The sequence below is a fragment of the Pyrus communis genome, chromosome 5 (assembly GCF_963583255.1).
Source record: "Pyrus communis chromosome 5, drPyrComm1.1, whole genome shotgun sequence".
Taxonomy (NCBI): Eukaryota; Viridiplantae; Streptophyta; class Magnoliopsida; order Rosales; family Rosaceae; genus Pyrus; species Pyrus communis.
In genome coordinates this window covers 19,715,505-19,735,621 of record NC_084807.1, presented here as the reverse complement: position 1 = coordinate 19,735,621, position 20,117 = coordinate 19,715,505, and the positions used below count along the sequence as shown (strand labels likewise).

General features: G+C 38.6%; 1 protein-coding gene and 1 pseudogene across 1 annotated transcript; one reads left to right on the top strand and one right to left on the bottom strand.

Annotated features, from left to right (window-relative positions):
- Nucleotides 1-9,420: 9,420 nt before the first annotated feature.
- Nucleotides 9,421-12,624, bottom strand: LOC137734126 (probable protein S-acyltransferase 12; annotated as a pseudogene).
- Nucleotides 12,625-15,931: 3,307 nt separating this feature from the next.
- LOC137733853 (GRF1-interacting factor 3-like) lies at nucleotides 15,932-19,891 on the top strand. Its single transcript, XM_068473048.1, has 4 exons — nucleotides 15,932-16,264; nucleotides 18,507-18,583; nucleotides 18,909-18,993; nucleotides 19,076-19,891. Exons 1-4 carry the CDS (start codon nucleotides 16,187-16,189, stop codon nucleotides 19,454-19,456), a joined length of 621 nt encoding a protein of 206 aa, XP_068329149.1. The 5' UTR covers nucleotides 15,932-16,186; the 3' UTR covers nucleotides 19,457-19,891.
- Nucleotides 19,892-20,117: the final 226 nt, after the last annotated feature.

Below are 20,117 nucleotides of genomic sequence, written 5' to 3'. Positions count from 1 at the left end.
AGCGCTCGAGCATCTCTCATCAAGATTTCACTGTATGACACCTACTCCGTCGTCTCCTTCTTCGTCTCATCATCGCAGTCTTCTTATTCTTCGGATCTAGAGGTTCAAACCATTTTTGACCAACTCCCAGAAACCATATGATTTCAGTATAGTCGTCATGCGAATCCTCCAAAATTCATAGTTTTCTCCATTGAAAATAGGAGCTCTAAGCTCAGTAGTACTTGATCCTAGAGACTTGGATTCAAGAAATCGCAATTTCCAGATTTGATTTAAGCTCAAAATGTAGCTCAATCGCACTCATAGATTCCACGCCCAGTTTAGACGCAGGAACTTGGTTCTGAGGCCATGTTAGAGAGAGTGAGAGAGAGAGCGAGAGAGTATGTGTGTGTGTGTGTGTGCGTGTGTGTGTGTGTGTGTGTGTGTGTGTTGGATATTCTTCAATGGAGACTTGGTACAAATCTGGAGAAATACTAGAGAGTGACAGAGAATTGCAGAGAATGGTAATGGAGTTAATTTATGAAAATCCTCACTCAAAGGAAGAGTAGTTTGTTACCGTTATACATGGAAGAGGAAGGGAGATCCTTCACTCATCAAACTGAAATACAATCTCAGCCCTTAATTGCTATCACCCTATGAGATGATGACATATGTCTTAATCTATCCCTTAAGCTAGATACAAGTGAGAGCTGCCACATGGACCATGATCCAAGGGTCTACATTTAAATTGAAAACAACTATTAAAATAAACATTTGAATTGTTTATTTGGCTCCAAGTTTCGGCTAAAAGATCATCAATTGGCGTTTGCCAGCCTCTAGAGCAAAGCCAAATGAGTTAATGAGTTAATGAGGACTGCATAATTCAATTTGAGTGGTCTAGATTTCTTGGCCCTTGGTTTTGGATAGAGAAATCCGATGAGGATCTGAACTCCTTTGCACAAGTACAAGTCTACAGTTGTGCACAAATCAAGCTGAAGAATAAGAAAAACAACTTTATGTTGTTGGCATTTGCAGAATGTCGAAGAAACCAACCCAAGTTATATATATGGATCACATGGACATGGTGTGTAGACGTCCTGCTTTAGGGTTGCAACAAAATATCTTTCAATTATTTAGAAAAGAAAAACGAGCAAATGAATAAAGTCCAAGAGTTGGGACTACCCAAAAACAAAACTTCCCTAGATTAACTCTACATTTAAAATTAGAAGCTCTAAGCCGCACAACCTAATATATATATATATATATATATATTTATATATATCATGTACGTTGACTGTCACATCCCGGCCCGGGCAGGACCAGTTCCCGGACCCGACTCCACCGTAACACGATATTGTCCGCTTTGGGCCCCTAGCACACCCTCACGGTTTTGTTTTTGAAAACTCATACAAGAACTTCCTGATGGGTCACCCATCCTGGGAATGCTCTCGCACGCTACTCACTTAACTTCAGAGTTCCCATGGAAACCGAAGCCAGTGAGCTCCCAAAAGGCCTCATGCTAGGTAGAGATGGGAATATACATATAAGGATCACTCCCCTGGGCGATGTGGGATGTCACAATCCACCTCCCTTAGGGGCCAGACATCCTCGTCAGCACACGCGACCAGGGTTAGGCTCTGATACCAAATTGTCACATCCCGGCCCGGGGCGGATCACTTCTCGGGCCCGCTCCACCACCGTAGCACGATATTGTCCAATTTGGGCTCCCAGCACACCCTCACGGTTTTGTTTCTGGGAACTCACACGAGAACTTCCCAATGGGTCACCCATCCTGGGATTGCTCTAGCCCCCTTCTCGCTTAACTTCGGAGTTCCCATGAAACCCGAAGTCAGTGAGCTCCCAAAAGGCCTCGTACTAGGTAGAGATGAGAATATACATATAAAGATCACTCCCCTGGGCGATGTGGGATGTCACATTGATCTTCTAAATATGCAAAATTGTTGAGTTTCGCATACTATACATAATTACATACCTGTTTCTGCAGACAAACATATAATAGTACCTTATAAACTTGTCATGTGAAAATAAATTCAAGTGGTTAAGAACGTTTATCTTTACACCAAGGGTTCAACATTCGATATTTTGTTACTAAATTGATGAGAAGAGAAAAAGAGTAGCCTATTTTACCTAAGATGTGCCTTAGTAGCTAAAGAGGGATCATAAGATATATCCTGTGTTTAAATTTTGTCAAACACATCAAAGAAATTACTTTCATTTAGATTATAGTCCTTTTTTATTTGAGGTACCAAAAGACGATTTTAGGATTTTGGTTATTTACTTCGGGCTCAGATGGAATCCCTTTGAATTATAACGGATTGATGCACATATGTTTCGTTAGGTCTCTAAAATTAGATTGAATGAATGATCTTTAAATTCAAAGTATATTACAGATAGTCAAGGTGAAAAAAAAATTAGACATATATAAAAGAAATTTCTCATTAATTATTTCATTTATGCAGAAGAAGAGAGATTAGAATAGATAAGTTAATTTTCTTTAAAAGTAATGGATTATGCAATGAAGGATTCACCTCTTTTCCTCTCAAATATTTCACACACTTTCATGGAGTTGAACCAAAATTTCTATAATTTAATAAATGAGGACGAACCCTCGGTTCCACCTCTAGTATTGCCAGCTTGCCAGCCACCAGTTTATGACCATTAGAAATATTGAAAAATAAAAGTTTAAAATGTTATGCACACAACCCCTTGGTTTATCGAACAAAACAAGCCACTTGTCAAATTACCAAAACAATGACCTATTGGATGGATTCGTGCTACTGCTTTTTTTATACAAATTTTGACACATGTTTTTTTTGAGACTCACTTCATAATGTATTTTAACGATTCGTACCGTTTATCATTTAGGTTTTCCTTAATGATCATGTCTATTAAAAATTACTCAAATCTAAAACCATATGACGACCGTTGGATTAATGATTTAGAAATTCTTTTGTAGAACTATATTTGTCTAATCCTTCACTACAAATGAATGTCTCAATGATTTTGAATTTGTCTAATTTTTTATAATGATGATTTATGAATGACGTTCCAAAAGGTAAACAGTTTCGATAGTTAAAATACATTACAGAGTAAGCCTCACAAAAGCGTGTGTAAAAAATTATTGAAAAAATGTGGTGTTACGGAGCTATCCCTTATATATATATTACAAAAATAGATTCATATAAAATCTAGCTACCTCAGATAGCTACACTTTGTGTAATCTTGATGCGTAACCATTCTCCTTTATATTTATTCTCTTTAACAAATAACAACTTTGATAGAAAGGCACGTCGGATCTTTAGCTCAATCAGACTCTTTTGTTTGTAATTGTTTGACATTGCAAAATCCAAAATCCTCCTCCTCGGAACCTCACTCCATTTATCTACCAGATTCATGGGACTCTTGCCCTCCAACCTATAACTTAACTTCCACACCTCTCAATCTTCTTCTCTTGTTCTTCTTCATCACCAATAACACCAAGGTATGTTTCTTTGTGCTTTGTTGTTTTGTTTTACGAAACTTGTACATAAGTATAAGAGAAATGTTCTCTTGTCAAACTATCTATTCAATACCGTAAAATGCATGATATAGGAGAAATGTTCTCTTATCACAATGTTTGGCTGCATAACATGGCAAGAGAACTTCACTTTACTCTACAAATTATGAATCTGATACTTAATTGATCTTTTCCTTTTACGTTTCCTTCACCAATTTGGCTTCAGGGGTGTAGCCATGAATTTACTTTTTAATCGTGGTTTGATGGGATCAAAATCAAACAAGGAAGACAAAGATGCAATAAGTTACTTGGAGGAACCAAGAATTGTGGAGCTGAGAACAGCTTGCTTTTGGTCAGTTCTGGTGAGTGTGGCAGGAGCACTCATGTTAGGGTGGTGGGAGTACCAGTATCATCCTGCAAATAGGCAGCTGTGGATGGTGCCCTTGGGTCTCATCCTATTTGCTACCCCGGCCATCGTTTGGTTCTCAGTTGTGGCCTCCGATCTCTGTAACCGGAACGACGATCATGTCACGAGAGTGAGTCAACCGCTTCACCCGCTCAATGGCTCGGTGGTTCCGGCCAAAAAAGATGAGCAATGGGGTAACCATGTGGCTCATGTATAGTTTTTAAAATATATAATGCCTACCTACAATTTGTTAACATGCGTGGAGTTTTTTAACAAGAGATTTATAAGAGCCATGTAGATTCCACGTATTTGATTGAGATTCATATATTATGTTAAGGAACCTGGAACTATGACTTGATTAAGAATCACATTATTAGTATGATTTAGTTTTGGTACAGTTGCTGTGGTAAGTTTACGAACCACTTCACTTTTAGTTTTCATTTATTTAACAAAAAAATATTTAAAATAGTTATCGAACCAATCTTAAATTTTTTTTTTTCCCTAGAAACAATTTAACAGCATTTGTAATCAATTTAAAAATCCGAAACAAGGATATTGGGTGGGATAAGTCTCAGGTTTGTGCAGTTATAATTTCATCATGGATTCATTGTTAAATAATTAAAAGGTTAGAGAGCTGTTTGAATCAAGTTTATGTTATAAACTATAATATATAGAGGTTAAGATGTTGCCTTCCCTGATATTGCACGGTTCCAAATAATATTAATACTCACAAATATAAAATCTTCCCGGGAATCTTCTCTTTCGTTACATGTAACCACTCGCAAAACAACACATATCAGGTAAACTTAAATATTGTATCTCTGTCCCCTTGTAAGAGCATTTCCAAGACTTAAAAGGAATCTTTGTGTCCCTAAAGAAATATTGTCTACAATGGAAGAGTCCTTATACTAGAATCCCTAAATTTGAGGTTTTACAATTTTATGTGATATTTTTATTAGGTGCACATTTTTTGTTTATGTTAACATTACGTTCTCATAAAATATTTTTGTGAACTTTTTAATCAAAATAAAATTGAAATTCTGACACTAATTTTTAACTAGAATGAGTGAATTGAATACGAATGAACTGAGAATAGGAGATGAAGTTGTGGTAAGTTTTGGTTATATAATTTGGTATTTATAGGAATGATGAGATAACAAATGAAAGAGCAACCCAAATTGAAAATATTAATATTTCAACGGGGGCATTGTGAAAAGAGAAAACAAAAGAACTTGAAAACTGACACACCCCGACCCAGAAAGTCCACTTGGACCCTGAATCGAGCTGTGCTGGCCGACACCTGGAAGGTGACGAAGCCATAAAATGTGATAGTGTAAAAAATGTGAATAAATTTGAATCTAAAAGTGTCTAAATACCAGAGTGCGCTACGAGTGGGAGCGATCCCATTTCACACGCGATGTCAGAGCATAAGTAAGGTACAGTAGTGTGGGTAAGAATCATACCCTTAAAAGTAGCCACCAATACTAAGATTAGCTATATATCCTCGTCGATACGAACTCAGCTGTTAAAACCTGAAGGGGTACAAAACAGAAAGTGTGAGTAAGCAGTAAAACCAAGCTTCCCAAAACTATTACCTTTCTAACAGTAATAACCCCTCACTGTAATTCCCTTATCGTTTTCTATAGGACAGTACAACATATATACATATATCCAAACCATACTCAGAAATGACCAAAACCACGGTTTGTCATCAACTCCACCATACATTAATAAGTAGGCCAAATGAACTTAATCAATACAAAGTGATATATCAGTCAGAGTCATCTAAAATGACATGTACAACTTATCCATATCTCATCAATCATGGCTAGCATATAAGTCAGAGTCACCTATAGTGACATGTACGACTTATCCATATCTCATTAATCATGGCTAGCATATAAGTCGGAGTCACCTATAGTGACCTGTACAACTTATCCATATCTCATCAATCATGGCTAGCCAATAGCTCAATAAGTATACCTGCACACGAGTCGGAACCACCTAAAGTGGTCTGTACGACAGGACTGGGTGTAAATAAATACGCTCAAGTGCTACGATCACGTGAAGACTGTGCGAATAATCGCGGGTCACCTACGAGTCGGAACCACCTAAATTGGTCTGTACGACAGAACTGTGCACCTACCTTAGATCCAAGGTGAGCGTAAGGTGCGGGAGGTGAACATCACGTGAAGGACTGTGCCCTGGCCACGGGCGGGAGCACTAACACCGGGGTGCAGGTTTATGAGCTCTCAATGCATCTCAATATAACATGTGCAACTCATGGCAACCAGTACGACAGTATCGAAGTTGCCTAACACATAACTGTAGTCGTGCTATAACGCAATCTATTCAACTAATACCATAAACTCACCTGAACTTACCTGGATGTCCTGCGTTCACCTTTGCACTTGAAAGCATTCCCAATAATTATATGCAAGTAGTATACATATGGATATACCATGATGCAATCTAATACTCAACCATGTCGTAGCATTTTCAATTATAAACAATACGGTGTGAAGTGTACAATCAATAACGCCCTACTCCCGAACTACTTATTTTCAAGGATAATTATCCATGACAACCCAATTAACACTAATTTAACTAACTAATTCACAAAACTAAAACTTGCCTTTACCAATTTCCTTCGCATTACTCAATTTCCCAAGTAAGGCTTTTGTCTCAAATATTTTATGGCTGCATCTAACGTCTCGTTAAACTGCCTACGTACCCTAAACAGGGATCAAGCCATTCGTAGTTCATATAGGTACTTCAAGCATTCACAATAATTATATGAAGGTATTATACCTAATCAATTTAAAAGTGTCGATAGAACTCTCAATAATATGTACGATAAAAAGGAAAATGTCCACTCACCTGGAGTCCACGCTATGATTCTCTAGTGCACGCATCGAGGCGTCCTGAATGATTGGTCCCTGTGACCAATTATCAAATCACATCTCAGAACTCTTATCCGTAGAATACGAAATTCACATAAAACACAACCTCAACGACATTCTAAAATAGTTTGAGACCCATTGACCACAAGTCAATAGTCGATCAAAGATCGACGGTAGGGTTTACAACCCTGTATAAGTTGACCCGGAAGATCCACACATCAGATTTCCAATCCGCAACTCCCAACAATCCACAATATGTTTCTCGAATAACATATTAAAATTTCATTACAATCCAATGGTCAGATCTCCGCCAATTGCCTAAAACAAGTGGTCGTGAACATTTATTTTACTAACTTACAAATCCAATTCAGGAAGATCCGTAAGTCGGATTCCCGATCCATAAATTCCTATGATCTTTAAATATTACGTATTATAATGTATCCAATTTTGGTGATGATCCAACGATCGGATCATCGATTTACATTTTTATCAAGTAACGTATCGTAACGAATTTAGGTTCCAACGATCAACCTACGTCATTCAAATGACAAAACTGAATTCAAGACATTCGACGTAGCCTAAAAATAGCATTGGAGGCCCACTGGCCACGCGCCGCCGCGGGTGGCGGTTGGCCGCCCCGACCTGCCGGAAAATCCAACTATTTCCAAAAATTCTCAAACTTCCCAGAAATGAAGATCTCAGTGAGTGGAACAACTTTCATACCTGCCACGAAGTCCAAAAGTGGACGGAAGATGGTCAATTTTGCCCACAAAGCCGGCGGGTGCCTAAAACTTCCCGACGTCGATTCATCGTCTACGGTGTTCCAACGGGGTCAAGGTTGGTTGGGTTTTGCTCCTGGGATGATGGGCTACAAAGCCCAAGTGGTGGCATCGGCCATCACTTTGCCGATTCGCCGGAAAATCAAAAAGAGTGGCCGGAGCACCGTTGATTTTCGTCAACTTTCGTGGCCTCAAACCGCCACATACCATGGTTAATCAAGGTGGTTCTTGGGTGGGTTTTGTAGAGGGGAATGAGAGCTTTAAGATGGTGGTGGTGGCGTAGAAAAAATCCACCGGAGTTGGCCGGAATCGACCTTGGAAAATAGGTGGTCACAAGTGGAAAAACCCACGGGAAAGCTGTTCAGTTTTTTTTTTTTTTTTCCCTCTTCTTTCTATTTCTGATTGGGCTTCATCTTGAATAACCAATTTCTAATTGGGGATTTAATTTAATTAACACTAAACATTGAATAACCAATTTTGAACGTCCGTAACTATACCGTTATAATCCGGACTCACAAACGGCTTTCGCCTATACGTTCGTACTAACGAGTACTACGAGGATATGCTAAAAGAATAAGTCTCACATATCTCAAGTCGATGGTCAACGGAAGTCAAAGTCCTTGCCTCTAGGGCAATTTCGTAAATTCACGCTTTTAAAATAAAATAAAAACGTAAAATTTGGAACGGGTTGTCACAAAAACCAACATGAGAGAGTAAACAAAATTGAAATGGTTATTTAATTGGAACAGTTAATCTTTCAATAGTAAAAAAAAATTTAAAAGCAAAAATCAATTTGGACCCTCCATTTTAAACAATTGAAAAGAAAGAAAAACAAAAAAACAAAAAAAGCAAGGTCATGTGATTGAGACTCACGCCTGCTTCTCCACTTAAATTGTCCTACTGGGTCCATCATTTCAGTTCCTTTAGTCCCTATATGTGGGTACATACACCAATATCCAGTGAGTCTCTATACTTTAGGAACTCACTTTCCGATCCATTGGAGATTCATTTTGTCCCTATATTTGTTTTATACTCATTTTATACGGTGGTTGTCCCTATATAGGGACTCTACCGGAGATGCTCTAAGAGTTGGGACTAAGTACTCATGTTACTAGAAACTTGTTTGCTTTGTTTTTAGTTACCCTTTTTGGAACTCGATTTTAATTCTCTTTACTCCCTATAATTCAAAAGTCACCGTCTTACTCCTTGGAATTCATAGTTCACACCACTTTGCCTCCTAAAACTTGATTTTGATTCCATTTTGTCCTCTGAAACTTAAAAGTCGTCTCTATAAAATTCAAAATTCACTCCACATTGTTTTAGATCTATTAATTTCTTATGTAAGTTTGATTTAGGTGCACCAAGCTAATCAAATTTTTATATCACCACATAATCGAGATTTATAATCAAATTTGTTGCATATGTGGCACAGTTTACTGTGTATTAGGTCCCACATATATTTCAGTTGTCGATCTATAAGTTTTAGGGAGGAGAGAGAGTCCACAAGTCAAATGGAAAGAATTTTGTGTTTAAATGAATAAAGTGGTGACTTTTGAGTAAGGCAAAGTGAAATCAAAATGAAATTCCAAGGGTGTAGCTAAAAATAAGCCAATTGTTTTATATGAAGATTAACCGGTAAAATTGAAAGAGAGAAGAGAGGGAGGAAGTTAATACTTCCCTTAACTAGTGATGCACACATACGCCTTGATTTATGATCAGAAAATATTTGGTGATAACATAAACCAAGTTTTCAGCCAACTTCCAGCAACGAATAGTTCGAGGAAGTAGAGCAAACTTAGCTACACATCAATATAGATTTATGAAGATTTCAGTATAATATCTTTGACGCAACTACTTCAGCACGGCTTCTTTCCGGTATCCAAGAGATTGGGTACACTGTACACATGGTTTGGACGGGGGACAAAAAATGGAGCAGAAAAACTATCTGTATAACAATTGATGCGTTGCTGACTAAGTTTTCCTGTTAGGTCTGAAGCCAACGTATAAAATTAAAAAACAAAAACCACGACTCAAATTTGGATCCTCTCCTAACTAAAAGACTAAATTTGACTAAATTGGCCACGGGGTAACACATCTTTTCAGACCCAATGCGACCAGTACGTATGAGTCTGTAAAAATATTTAAACGACTGGTGGGAGGTAAAAGTATGGGAGTTCACCAAGCATCAAGCATCAAGCATCAGTATCTAAAAGTGTTGGAAATTCCAGTCCCCGAAGAGCAGGTACGTTGTCTAAATCCTCTTTTGAGAACAGTGGTAACAGCCACAGTGCCTTGTTCGTGCCGAAAACCTACAGGATGGGGAAAAGAGTTAAAAATCATCAAATGTCTGATGGAAGAAGGGCTTACATACAGAGAGAGAGAGAGTACCACCTGCTCAAAATTCTTCTTCCTGCCCAAGTCATACTTCCATCTGATTGCTCCTCTCTTTTCATGAACCTCAAACATTGTTTCAAATAGTTGCATATGATTAAGATATGATAAATATGTGGCGTTATAAAATTCCTCATAGATTCAGATTACTTTGAAAATTTGGATCATTTTAGGCAACTATAGCAAATTCTTATTTTGCAATGCATGTAAAAAGAATTCATAAAATTAATACAGAAACTCAAGCAGAAGGTAATAACCAAATGAACAAAACTTCATTAGGTAACTCAGGTCTCAAATGGTAAGTGCAAACTGCAAAAATATTCATAAATCTCAAAATTGGTAGAAAGAAAGTAGCAGTTGAGTGTATTACCTCAACTGTAGGGGTGTTGCTAGACAGAAGGGACGCATGCATAACCACAAAACAAAGAAGACTCAGTGCAAAGGCTAAATTAAGCACTGCAACATGGTAAACAATCTGTAAGAAACAAGTAAACAATGAAAGCAGAACCAATGATTTACTCGGTGGAATATTACCAAAAGCCAAAAAAACGACTGCAAGATGGCCAGGAGATTCGGAATGATCCATGGCTTCAGAGAAAAAACCGATAAAATTTGGCAGCAAAACTAAGGTATCCATCGTCGTTTCCAGAAATGTATAAAGCTTTCAAGGCACAAACAGAAACTGGAAAGAGTGAGCAAAAACAAGGGGAGAGTAAAATAGCCAATTATCCCCACTTTTAATTTATTTGCACACTGGAAGGTATTTATTTCATAATCAATTGTCATTTCCCATATCTCTATACCACCCCCACTTCCCCCTACGCGCGCACACATCAAAGAAAACTCAAACATCTCCAGTTCCCAGCCCTAGATTCTGTGGGACTGGCGCCTTTGAACAAAAAATTTGGTGGGGAAGGCAATCTACACAAAGTTCTTATTTCGTGACTGCAAGCAAATTAATAAGAAAAGGAATATGGCATTACCAAGAAAAGAAGAAAAAACTTGTAGTTGCATGCACCAACACAATTCACCACCCAAACATAATGGTGATCCATCTTAAGTACACATCTTTGACCTACAGAGCATATAAGAAAACCAAATTATTTTCTTTATCACTTAATAGACAATTTCACTGATCGCTGAATGTAAACAATATATATATCGTCAACGTTAGCAGAAAGTTGCTTACAGACAGAGCAATGATGGTATCGTGGTGGCTTGCCATTTTGGCATCGACTACAATACCGTACTTGTGGTAGTCTTTCTCCTCCACCTGAAGATTGTGTTGAAGTGAAAGCCTCAGGGTTCGATATTTTCTGACAAAGTCACAGAACTACCAGCCTCCATTAGAGGTTTCCAATTTTCTGGAACAGAATCAGGGTCTTTAAAGACTATCATAAAGTAACTCCACAATAACATTACAAGCTGCAACCACAAATGGAAATTGAAAACGAGGGCCAAACTCAAGAGTTAATTTTCTTTCAAATTAATATTTCTACTCAATTCTGCTTTCTCAGAAGTCATAAACAAATAACATTATTTAACAATGTATTTTCTCCTTACAGTTTGCTTTAACAAGACTGAAAAAATTCTACATGACAAGAAATCAACATTCACTCTAATATTTTTTAATGGCAAAACTCCCACGGGTTCTCGATATAAGTATCAAATGTACCTCTCTATTTACTAAGTTTTTGAGAAGAGTTGTAAACCAGCTAGCAAAACTGAACCCGATATTTGATTTGTCTCCCCAAATTTCGGGTCTCATTTCAAATTAAAATGTTATTAGCTCGTCAGACATTCGAGACCAACTTCGTTCAAGCTCATCCATTAATCTAAATTAGTAAATTGTACAAACTAATCTAAATTGTGCCCATTGCAGCAGCTGTCAGTCTAATTAATGTACCTAAACGCTATCTAACCGTATCAATCAACTGGAATTAACACACAACCCACAAAACAAAAAACAAATCCTTTTGCAAAATAAAAAGTGAGTTATTTATAATTTCTAATTTTCCAAATACCCTTTAATTAAAATTAAATACAACAGAAAAAAAAAAAAAAAAAAAAAAAAAGGAGAAAACTTGAAGCATCCATGACTGAACAAGTTGAGAATTACCAGAATATGGAACATTACGATGCTGAAGAAAGCTAGAAACGAGTGGACCCCGCCGTGGAGCAGCATGGGTGCCCAAGTGACGACGACGACGGTATAGTAGGAGACGGAGATGATGGCAACAACGAGGAGGATCATGAAGTAGCCGATGACTTTGAGGCCGGAGCAGAGCCTGAAGAGGTTTATCTTCATTCAGGGATTGGGATTCGGAACGGCCGAGATATGCCGATTGGGAACTGGGGGAGGGTGATTGGCCGCCTGGTTCGCGGTGGGAAGAGGCGTTTCCAGATGTCAGGAGCCAGGATTAAGGTGTTCCGGAGTAGGATTGGAGTGTTCCGGGATTTGGAGTTGGAAGTGAGGACGGACTTCGCTGAGTGAAAAGTCGACTTCTCCTCTGACTTTTACTCCAACAGTAGTAACTGATCCTTCGGTACTTTTAGAAGGCTTATTTGTTATCGTTGAATAAAATTTCATTTGAACGGTTTGATAGGTTTGTTCAAGAGAATCCTTACCTTTTACTTTACTCAGAAGAGGATTCTGATCATTTGGTACTTTGGGCGTGTCGGAGGATCTATCATTTCGGTTCCCTCTTTCTCTCTCTCCTTTTTCGCAGACAAACAAATCATTTCTTTATACTTTTGAACAAAAAATTAATTAATTTCTTTATACTAAAATATTTTCACAGTCAGATAACAGAAAAGGCCCAGAGTTTCTTTTTAATGTTTTAGTAGAAAATGTAAATGTAGCTACTCGTATTTAATTCAATAAAATTCTATCTTTTGATAAAAAAATAAATAAATAAAAGAGATGACAAAAAAAAAGTAAATTATTTATATTTTTAGAAATATTTTTTTTAATGAGAATTTCAATAGATTGAAGATTTGGATTTTTCTCATTGAACTAAATTGATGGTTTCCAATTCCGCGATCAAATCTCTTAATGATCAAACGCAATCACTCTTATAATTCAGACAATTTAAGTACCAATTATGGACACATAAATACAATTTATTACCGTTAGTAGATTAAATATTTAGTTATTAGTATTCAACATCATTATCAAAGATATTATGAGAACTCTCTTAAAGTGGAATTCTACATGAATTTTATGTCAACCCATAGTTTAAAGTCAGTTCCTGTAATAATATTATAACTGACACACCCCGACCGAGATCAAGGAGTGCTGGCCGTCACACGAAGGTGACGTAGCCATGTGCACGTGCGGAAGCTAATAAAGTAGCAATATAAAAGTACGAATAATTAAAAACTAGCATACAAAGTACTAAAACAAGTGCTAGCGTGAGTGAGACGCTATGTTCAGAGCAAGTCTACAGCAGTCCAAAGGAAAAGATGCGACAATAGTACACCCGAAGGTGACCCTACGCTGGTGAGTGTTTGTCAGAAATGCCGGGAAAGCCCTCGGAGAAACCACCAAAAGAGCTAAGCAACTAGAACCTGGAGGGGCGCAAAACAAAAGCGTGAGTGGGCAAAAACAAAGCTTTTCAAAAACCATTTAGTAAAATACATTCTAACCCCTCGCCGTAAAACCTGTATACTTCCCAGAAATAACATATATACGTATGTATAGATATGCCAATCATGCTCAAGGGTATGCCAATCATGCTCAAGAATATGCCATGTCAAAACCTCATAATGAAATGCAAGTGCTCAGGTATATCTCATAACGATAACATAAAATCTGGCAGCCGGAGTCACTTAACGTGACCTGTACGGCTGCATATAGAGCTCAAATCTCAAACTCAATAACTGAACCTGCCCATGAGTCGGAACCACCTAAAGTGGTCTGTACGACAGGCCTGGGTGTAATACATATATACGCTTTAGTGCTACGATCACGTGAAGGCTGTGCGAATAATCACGGGTCACCTACGAGTCGGAACCACCTAAAGTGGTCTGTACGACAGGACTGTGCACCTAACTTGGATCCAAGCTGAGCGTGTGGTGCGGGAGGTGAACATCACGTGAAGGACTGTGCCCTACTCTGGGCGGGAGCACTAACACCGGGGGTGCAGGTTATGAGCTCTCTAAGCATCTCAAACCACTATTGAAATATAAACATGAATAACACTTACCTGGCACTTACCTGTGCGTCCACAGCACCCAATATGCATATGTATGTGTATGCAACTAATAATGCGGCTAAGGGTGCATAATCAATAATAATAATATGCATGGCATAAGACAAATAACCCTTTTTACTCAATTTCTGGGAAAAATATAGTATATAGGTATATACGGAAAACCAAAAGCCCACTCACTGGTATGTGGAAGGGTCGTAGCCCCCCTGCCTCGAGTGACCACGCTCGTCCTCGGGGTACGTATCACCTATATGCGAAACAACTATAAAAACGTCAATTTTAAAGCACATAACCAACTTCTCGTAATAACTTCTCATACATTGCTCAAATTGGACAAATGAATATACCAACATGCTCTACACAACCTCAGGATCACACCCATAATTTTAGAAAAAAATTTCTCCGCCGCACGCGCCCCCACGCGCCGGCTATGCGCAGGCACGTGCCTGGCACGCTGACGGCGTCAACTGACGCCGTGAGGAATATTCCGTTAGTTCTAACGGATTCCGTCAACAGCGTCAGGAATATTCCGTCAGATTTGACGGAATATTCCGTCACCTTCTCTGGTGAGCCTCCGGCGACGTCGCCGGCGCCGGAAACTGGAAAAATCTTCTAACTTCGTTTTCTCACTCGTTTCTCAACCGTTTTCCACGATTTTTACACCAAATTGAAGGCTAGAACTAGTAGAACAACGATATACTACTTTTAAAGGCTAAAAACCACGCGATCTTACCTGTGCAAACTATCCAAAACCGGCCAACTTCGAACCAGGCGATTCCGACGTCCAAATTCTTCCAACGAAGCACTCCGAGGCTCCTTGGGACCTCACCAAGTCACCTACGAGCTTCAAAATCCCAAAAATAAGCTAGATTAAATTTGCATGAATAGTACTCAAATCGGAGCTTGTGAAATCGACGTGAAAACGTCGGAATTCTTACCTGAAAATGGTACAATCGTGCTCCTCTCACCCTCACGAGCTCGAATATGGGTTTAGTTCCCTCGATCTGCTAAGGTTTGATGGGTTTGGTGTGGTGTTCGTATGTTCGAAGGAAGAAGAAGAAGGAATGGGAGCATGGGGAGAGACAGGGAAAAGATAGAGGGAGAGGAAGAGTGACAGTGTGTGTGTGTGTGGCCCAACACATGCCAACACCACACAAACAACCAAACAACATAACGAAAACAAACTAGGGGCAAAAGGGTCATTTCGCACGTACGTTTTAATAATCTCGGGACGAGATGTCACAATAACGCATTATGCCAAAAACATGAAGTGACAAAGAATATAGAGAGTTCCCTTTTTAAGCGATAGATTCTCTAGTACATAAGAGCAAGTCCACCAGAGGGTATAGCCCGGTGGACATGGGACCAAAAAAATCCAATAGCCAACCTTCCTTGCTCCAGCCCATGTGGGCAATTGGGCTAGGGGCGGGCCCATGGGAGAGGGGAGGCAAGAATCAACGGCCCAAGTGCCTGAGGGCGCTGACGTTAGGATGACGTCAGCCACATTAAAAATTAATAAAAAATTAATAAAAAATGTAAAAAAAAATTAATAACAAATGTAAAGGTAGAGATGCAAAAAATAATTACTATTTATTACGGAGAATTACTATTCGTTAGGATGATTAAATAATGAATAGTCCGGAAGGACTTTTGCAACAGTGAAGTTGCTCTTAAAGCGGTAAATGTAGAAATTATAAAAGAATTTTTATTTTTTGTTTTATTTTGTCTTTAAAAGTCGAGAAACCTCGTCGACATCCAAAACCGAAAACCGAAAAGATGTTCCCCTAAATCCTCTTTCAAAGTCTTTGTTCCCACCTCCCCCTTTCCTGTACTCTCACTCGACCGCCCTTCCTTTGTCTCTCTCTGTCTCTCAACCCCATTAATTTCATCCCTTTTCCTCTTAATTCTGCCTCTAATTGATTTTGTTTCTCTTTTGGGGGCTGATTTAGGGTTAGGGTTTTGTATTCCCCAAGCCAGAGAGAATTTTGGAAGAAAAAAAGATGCAGCAGCCACCGCAAATGATCCCCGTCATGCCTTCACTTCCTCCCACCAACATCACCACCGAGCAAATTCAGAAGGTACCCTTTTTCCCTTGTTTATTTGAAACTGTTAACTGTTAATTGTTTTCTGGGTTTTTCCTTAATTTTTTGTTATGTTAGTTGTGATTACTTGAATAAAATTTGTTAATTTTGTTCTGCATATAAGAGAGCCCTTTAGCTGACATTACTTAGGGAGGAATTCGATAAGTCCCGCTGTTGTTGTATAGTTTTATGGTGGACTGATGTATCATAGGTGATGATCATTTATAGAGTTTTGAACTACGGTTGGCTGAGAGTGTGAAGAGAACAACGAAACCAATAAGAAATTAAGAATACTGATTCATATTGTAAGCAGCGTCTATGCAGACGGAAATCAAATATCAACTCAAAAGGTGGTGTATAATTGTATCTACTTTAAGTGGTTTTCACAGAGGAGTCAAGTTAATCAACTGTTGCCCATTCAGGGTAATAGGGGAACGTTCTTCTTGTTATATGAAAAAAAAGCCCACGGGACATAGTCTTCAGTTGGTGCTTGTCGAATGTTTTGTTGAAACATTAGGGATGCTTAGTATTTCTTGTAGTTTATTCTCCTAATCTGTGTGAAGTGCCTTTTTAATGTCTGTTAAGATTTTTCCCTCGATCAGTCTTCTGGCCACTGGATTTCATGTTGAGAAGCTATCTAGTTACTCTACTGCTATGCAGATTTTGTTTCACTGGTTACAAGTCTCCCCTGAATTGGAGATCAAGGCAGACATGATATAGTTCTCTTGTCACCTAAGATGTCTGTTCTTATTTACGAAAACAGGATTCTTGATACAACAACAAAACCTTATCCCACTAAGTGGGGTCAGTTGTATGAATCCTAGAACACCACTGTGTCCGGTTTTGCTTCAAGTACTCCATATCTTTTCTTAAATTCTCTCTCTAAGTCTTCTAAGGTCTTCATCTACCCCTTTTGCCCCGAGCCTCTATCTCATAATCGCATTAACTGGAGCATCTGTAGGTCTTCGTTTCACATGTCCAAAGCATCTTAACCGATTTTCTCTTATCTTAACTTCCATTTCATCCATCTAGCTTGTATTCTATGGTTGGGATATCCATTCAATTCTCCTTTCTTTTGCAAGATAGATCCAAAATAACGAAGGGGTCGAATCTTTGGTACGTCGTGGTCTCCAATCCTCACCTCTACCTCATTTGGAACCCCATTCCCACATAACTTGCACCCTATATATTCTGTCTTTGACCTACTTAGGCGAAGACCTTTAGATTCCTAACACCTCCCACCAAAGGTTAAGTTTTGTATTTACTCCCACATGCGTTTCATCTATCAGCACTCACTATGTCTTCTGCGAAAAGCATATACCAAGGGATACCATCTTGAATATGTATCGTTAACTCGTCCATTACCAATGCAAAATGGTAAGACCTAAAGTTGAGCCTTCGTGTAACCCTATGGTTATGGGAAAGCTTTCAATTGTCCTTCATGAGTTCTTAATGTAGTCCTTGCTCCATCATACATATCATACATATCCTTTATTACTTGGATATGTGCTACTCATACTCCTTTCTCTCTAGAATTGTCCAAAGAATTTTTCTTGGGACCTTATCATACGCTTTTTCCAAATCTATAAAGACCATGTTCAAATTCTTTTGCATGCCTCTATATCATTTCATCAATTTTTGTAAGAGATAGATTACCTACATAATCGAGCGCCCTAGTATGAACCCGAATTGATTGTGTGACACCGTGTCTCTTGCTTCAATCTATGCTCAGTTACTCTCTCCCAAAGCTTCATTGTCTGAAACCCTAAGCTAGTGAGTAGTTGGATAAAGTCATAGATAAGGTTGATGTTTTTCCAAAAATTTCCATATAAGCGAGAAGCTCATTTGAAAGGTTCAATTATGCTTTTTTGAACCTAAAATTGATGAAGAATTAAGACATACGATGATCATTGCCAGCATTAGATGATAGTATCTTATGTTGTTACTTGTCATATTCAGATTTTAGGATGACTGTAGCCTTGTTTCGCATCATGTACAATGTTGCTCTCTTCATGTATGGTTTTAATAGCTGTAATTACTTTCCCCTGAATTTATAATAGGCTGATAATTACTGGCACCGTTGATATAACTTGGATCTAAGTTGTCTGTGGTACAGTTATTTTGTTGTTGATATTTCTGGATATTCACCTTGATTGTTAAGTATGCTATTGGATCTCACTTGATGTGCATCGGAATTTAAAGTATCTATTTATAATGTGTTTTTAAATTCTTGATGCAGTACCTTGATGACAACAAAAAGTTGATTCTGGCAATATTGGATAATCAAAATCTTGGAAAACTTGCTGAGTGTGCTCAGTAAACCCTCTCTCTCTCTCTCTCACACACACACACACATGCATTTGTGTGAATTATGTTTATGGTTATATGCTGGGGCTGTATATACAATTGATTGCACTTGTCTCTTATAAGTTAGAACTAGCCTCATGTTTTGTATTGGTATCATTGATAATAAGATCCTTAATGTTAAGAACTTGTTTAGTATTGCAATTGTTGCATTAGTTAAACTGATTTTACACATTTATTGATATGGGAGGGGGTACCGTTGGCCATTCATTTCATGGCAGTCTCCCTATTATGATTTTTGGATATGACTTTTCTTATTGCAAATTTGATGATTTAGGTACCAGGCTCTGCTTCAAAAGAATCTGATGTATTTAGCAGCAATTGCTGATGCGCAACCACAGGCACCAGCTGCGCCTCCCCAGGTGGGAGTAGTAAGCATGACTCGATGTTTTACTGATTCGTCTTTTCTATCCATGCTTATCATCTATGTTTCAACACTTGCAGATGGCCCCACATCCTGCTATGCAACAGGCGGGATATTACATGCAACATCCTCAGGCAGCAGCAATGGCTCAGCAACAGGGTATTTTCTCCCCAAAGATGCCGATGCAGTTTAATAACATGCATCAAATGCACGATCCACAGCAGCACCAACAAGCCATGCAAGGGCAAATGGGAATGAGACCTGGAGGGCCTAATGGCATGCCTTCCATGCATCATACTGAGGCCACACATGGTGGTGGTAGTGGCGGCCCAAATTCAGCTGGAGGCCCAAATGATGGGCGTGGACGAAGCAAAGACGCCTCAGAGTCTGGGGCAGGTGGTGATGGCCAGGGGACCTCAGCCGGTGGGCATGGAAACGGTGATGGAGAGGACGGCAAGTGAATTGGCCCTTATGGATGATTGCATATGGAAACTTGTGTCTGTTGATAGTAGGTGTTTTCCTAAAGTAGCTGCTGTGCTCGGTGATGTGTGACAGATCTGAGCGAAGCAGCGAAAGTTGTCTGGTCTTTAGTCTTTAAGCAATTAGGTAGACGAGTTGTGTTGTAAGTCCGTTTGCATGCACTGGATTTTGGCATCAGATGAAACAAGTGGTGGGAGAAGACAGATTTAGTTCACAAGTGCTTTTGAGATGGAAGCATGTGTTCTGCACGTGATGTCCGTCTCAGTTTGTAACTCATAAAATGCATGTAGTAATGCGCCACAAATTCTGATCCTATTACAAGTTTTGCTGGTAGTTTTTCGGCTTTTGTTTCGGTTTTTTCGGTGCTTGTGTGTACGAATTCTTCTTAGCCAAAATAACTTGATTGAAGTTTAGAACGCCTTGTATTTTCGTATATTTGCCAACTGAGTAAACTGTAGGCTTCTCTCCTGAACTTTCGCTTAACTTTCGATTTTTTTCTTGAACTTTTTAATTGAAAAATTAAAGACTTAAACTAATTTTTTTGGTCGATTTCCTTCCTGCTATTAGTTTTTAATTTATTTCATCTAAATTTCTGTTAAATAAAAACATGTGCACAACATGTGGTGTAGTTTAGTTGCTTTG

What these genes read in the sequence shown, in the direction of transcription:
- LOC137733853 (XM_068473048.1), top strand. Translation starts at nt 16,187, where the DNA reads ATGCAGCAGCCACCGCAAATGATCCCCGTCATGCCTTCACTTCCTCCC. An exon ending in AAACTTGCTGAGTGTGCTCA is followed by an intron (nt 18,584 to 18,908) that starts GTAAACCCTCTC and finishes TTGATGATTTAG; the next exon opens with GTACCAGGCTCTGCTTCAAA. An exon ending in CACCAGCTGCGCCTCCCCAG is followed by an intron (nt 18,994 to 19,075) that starts GTGGGAGTAGTA and finishes CAACACTTGCAG; the next exon opens with ATGGCCCCACATCCTGCTAT.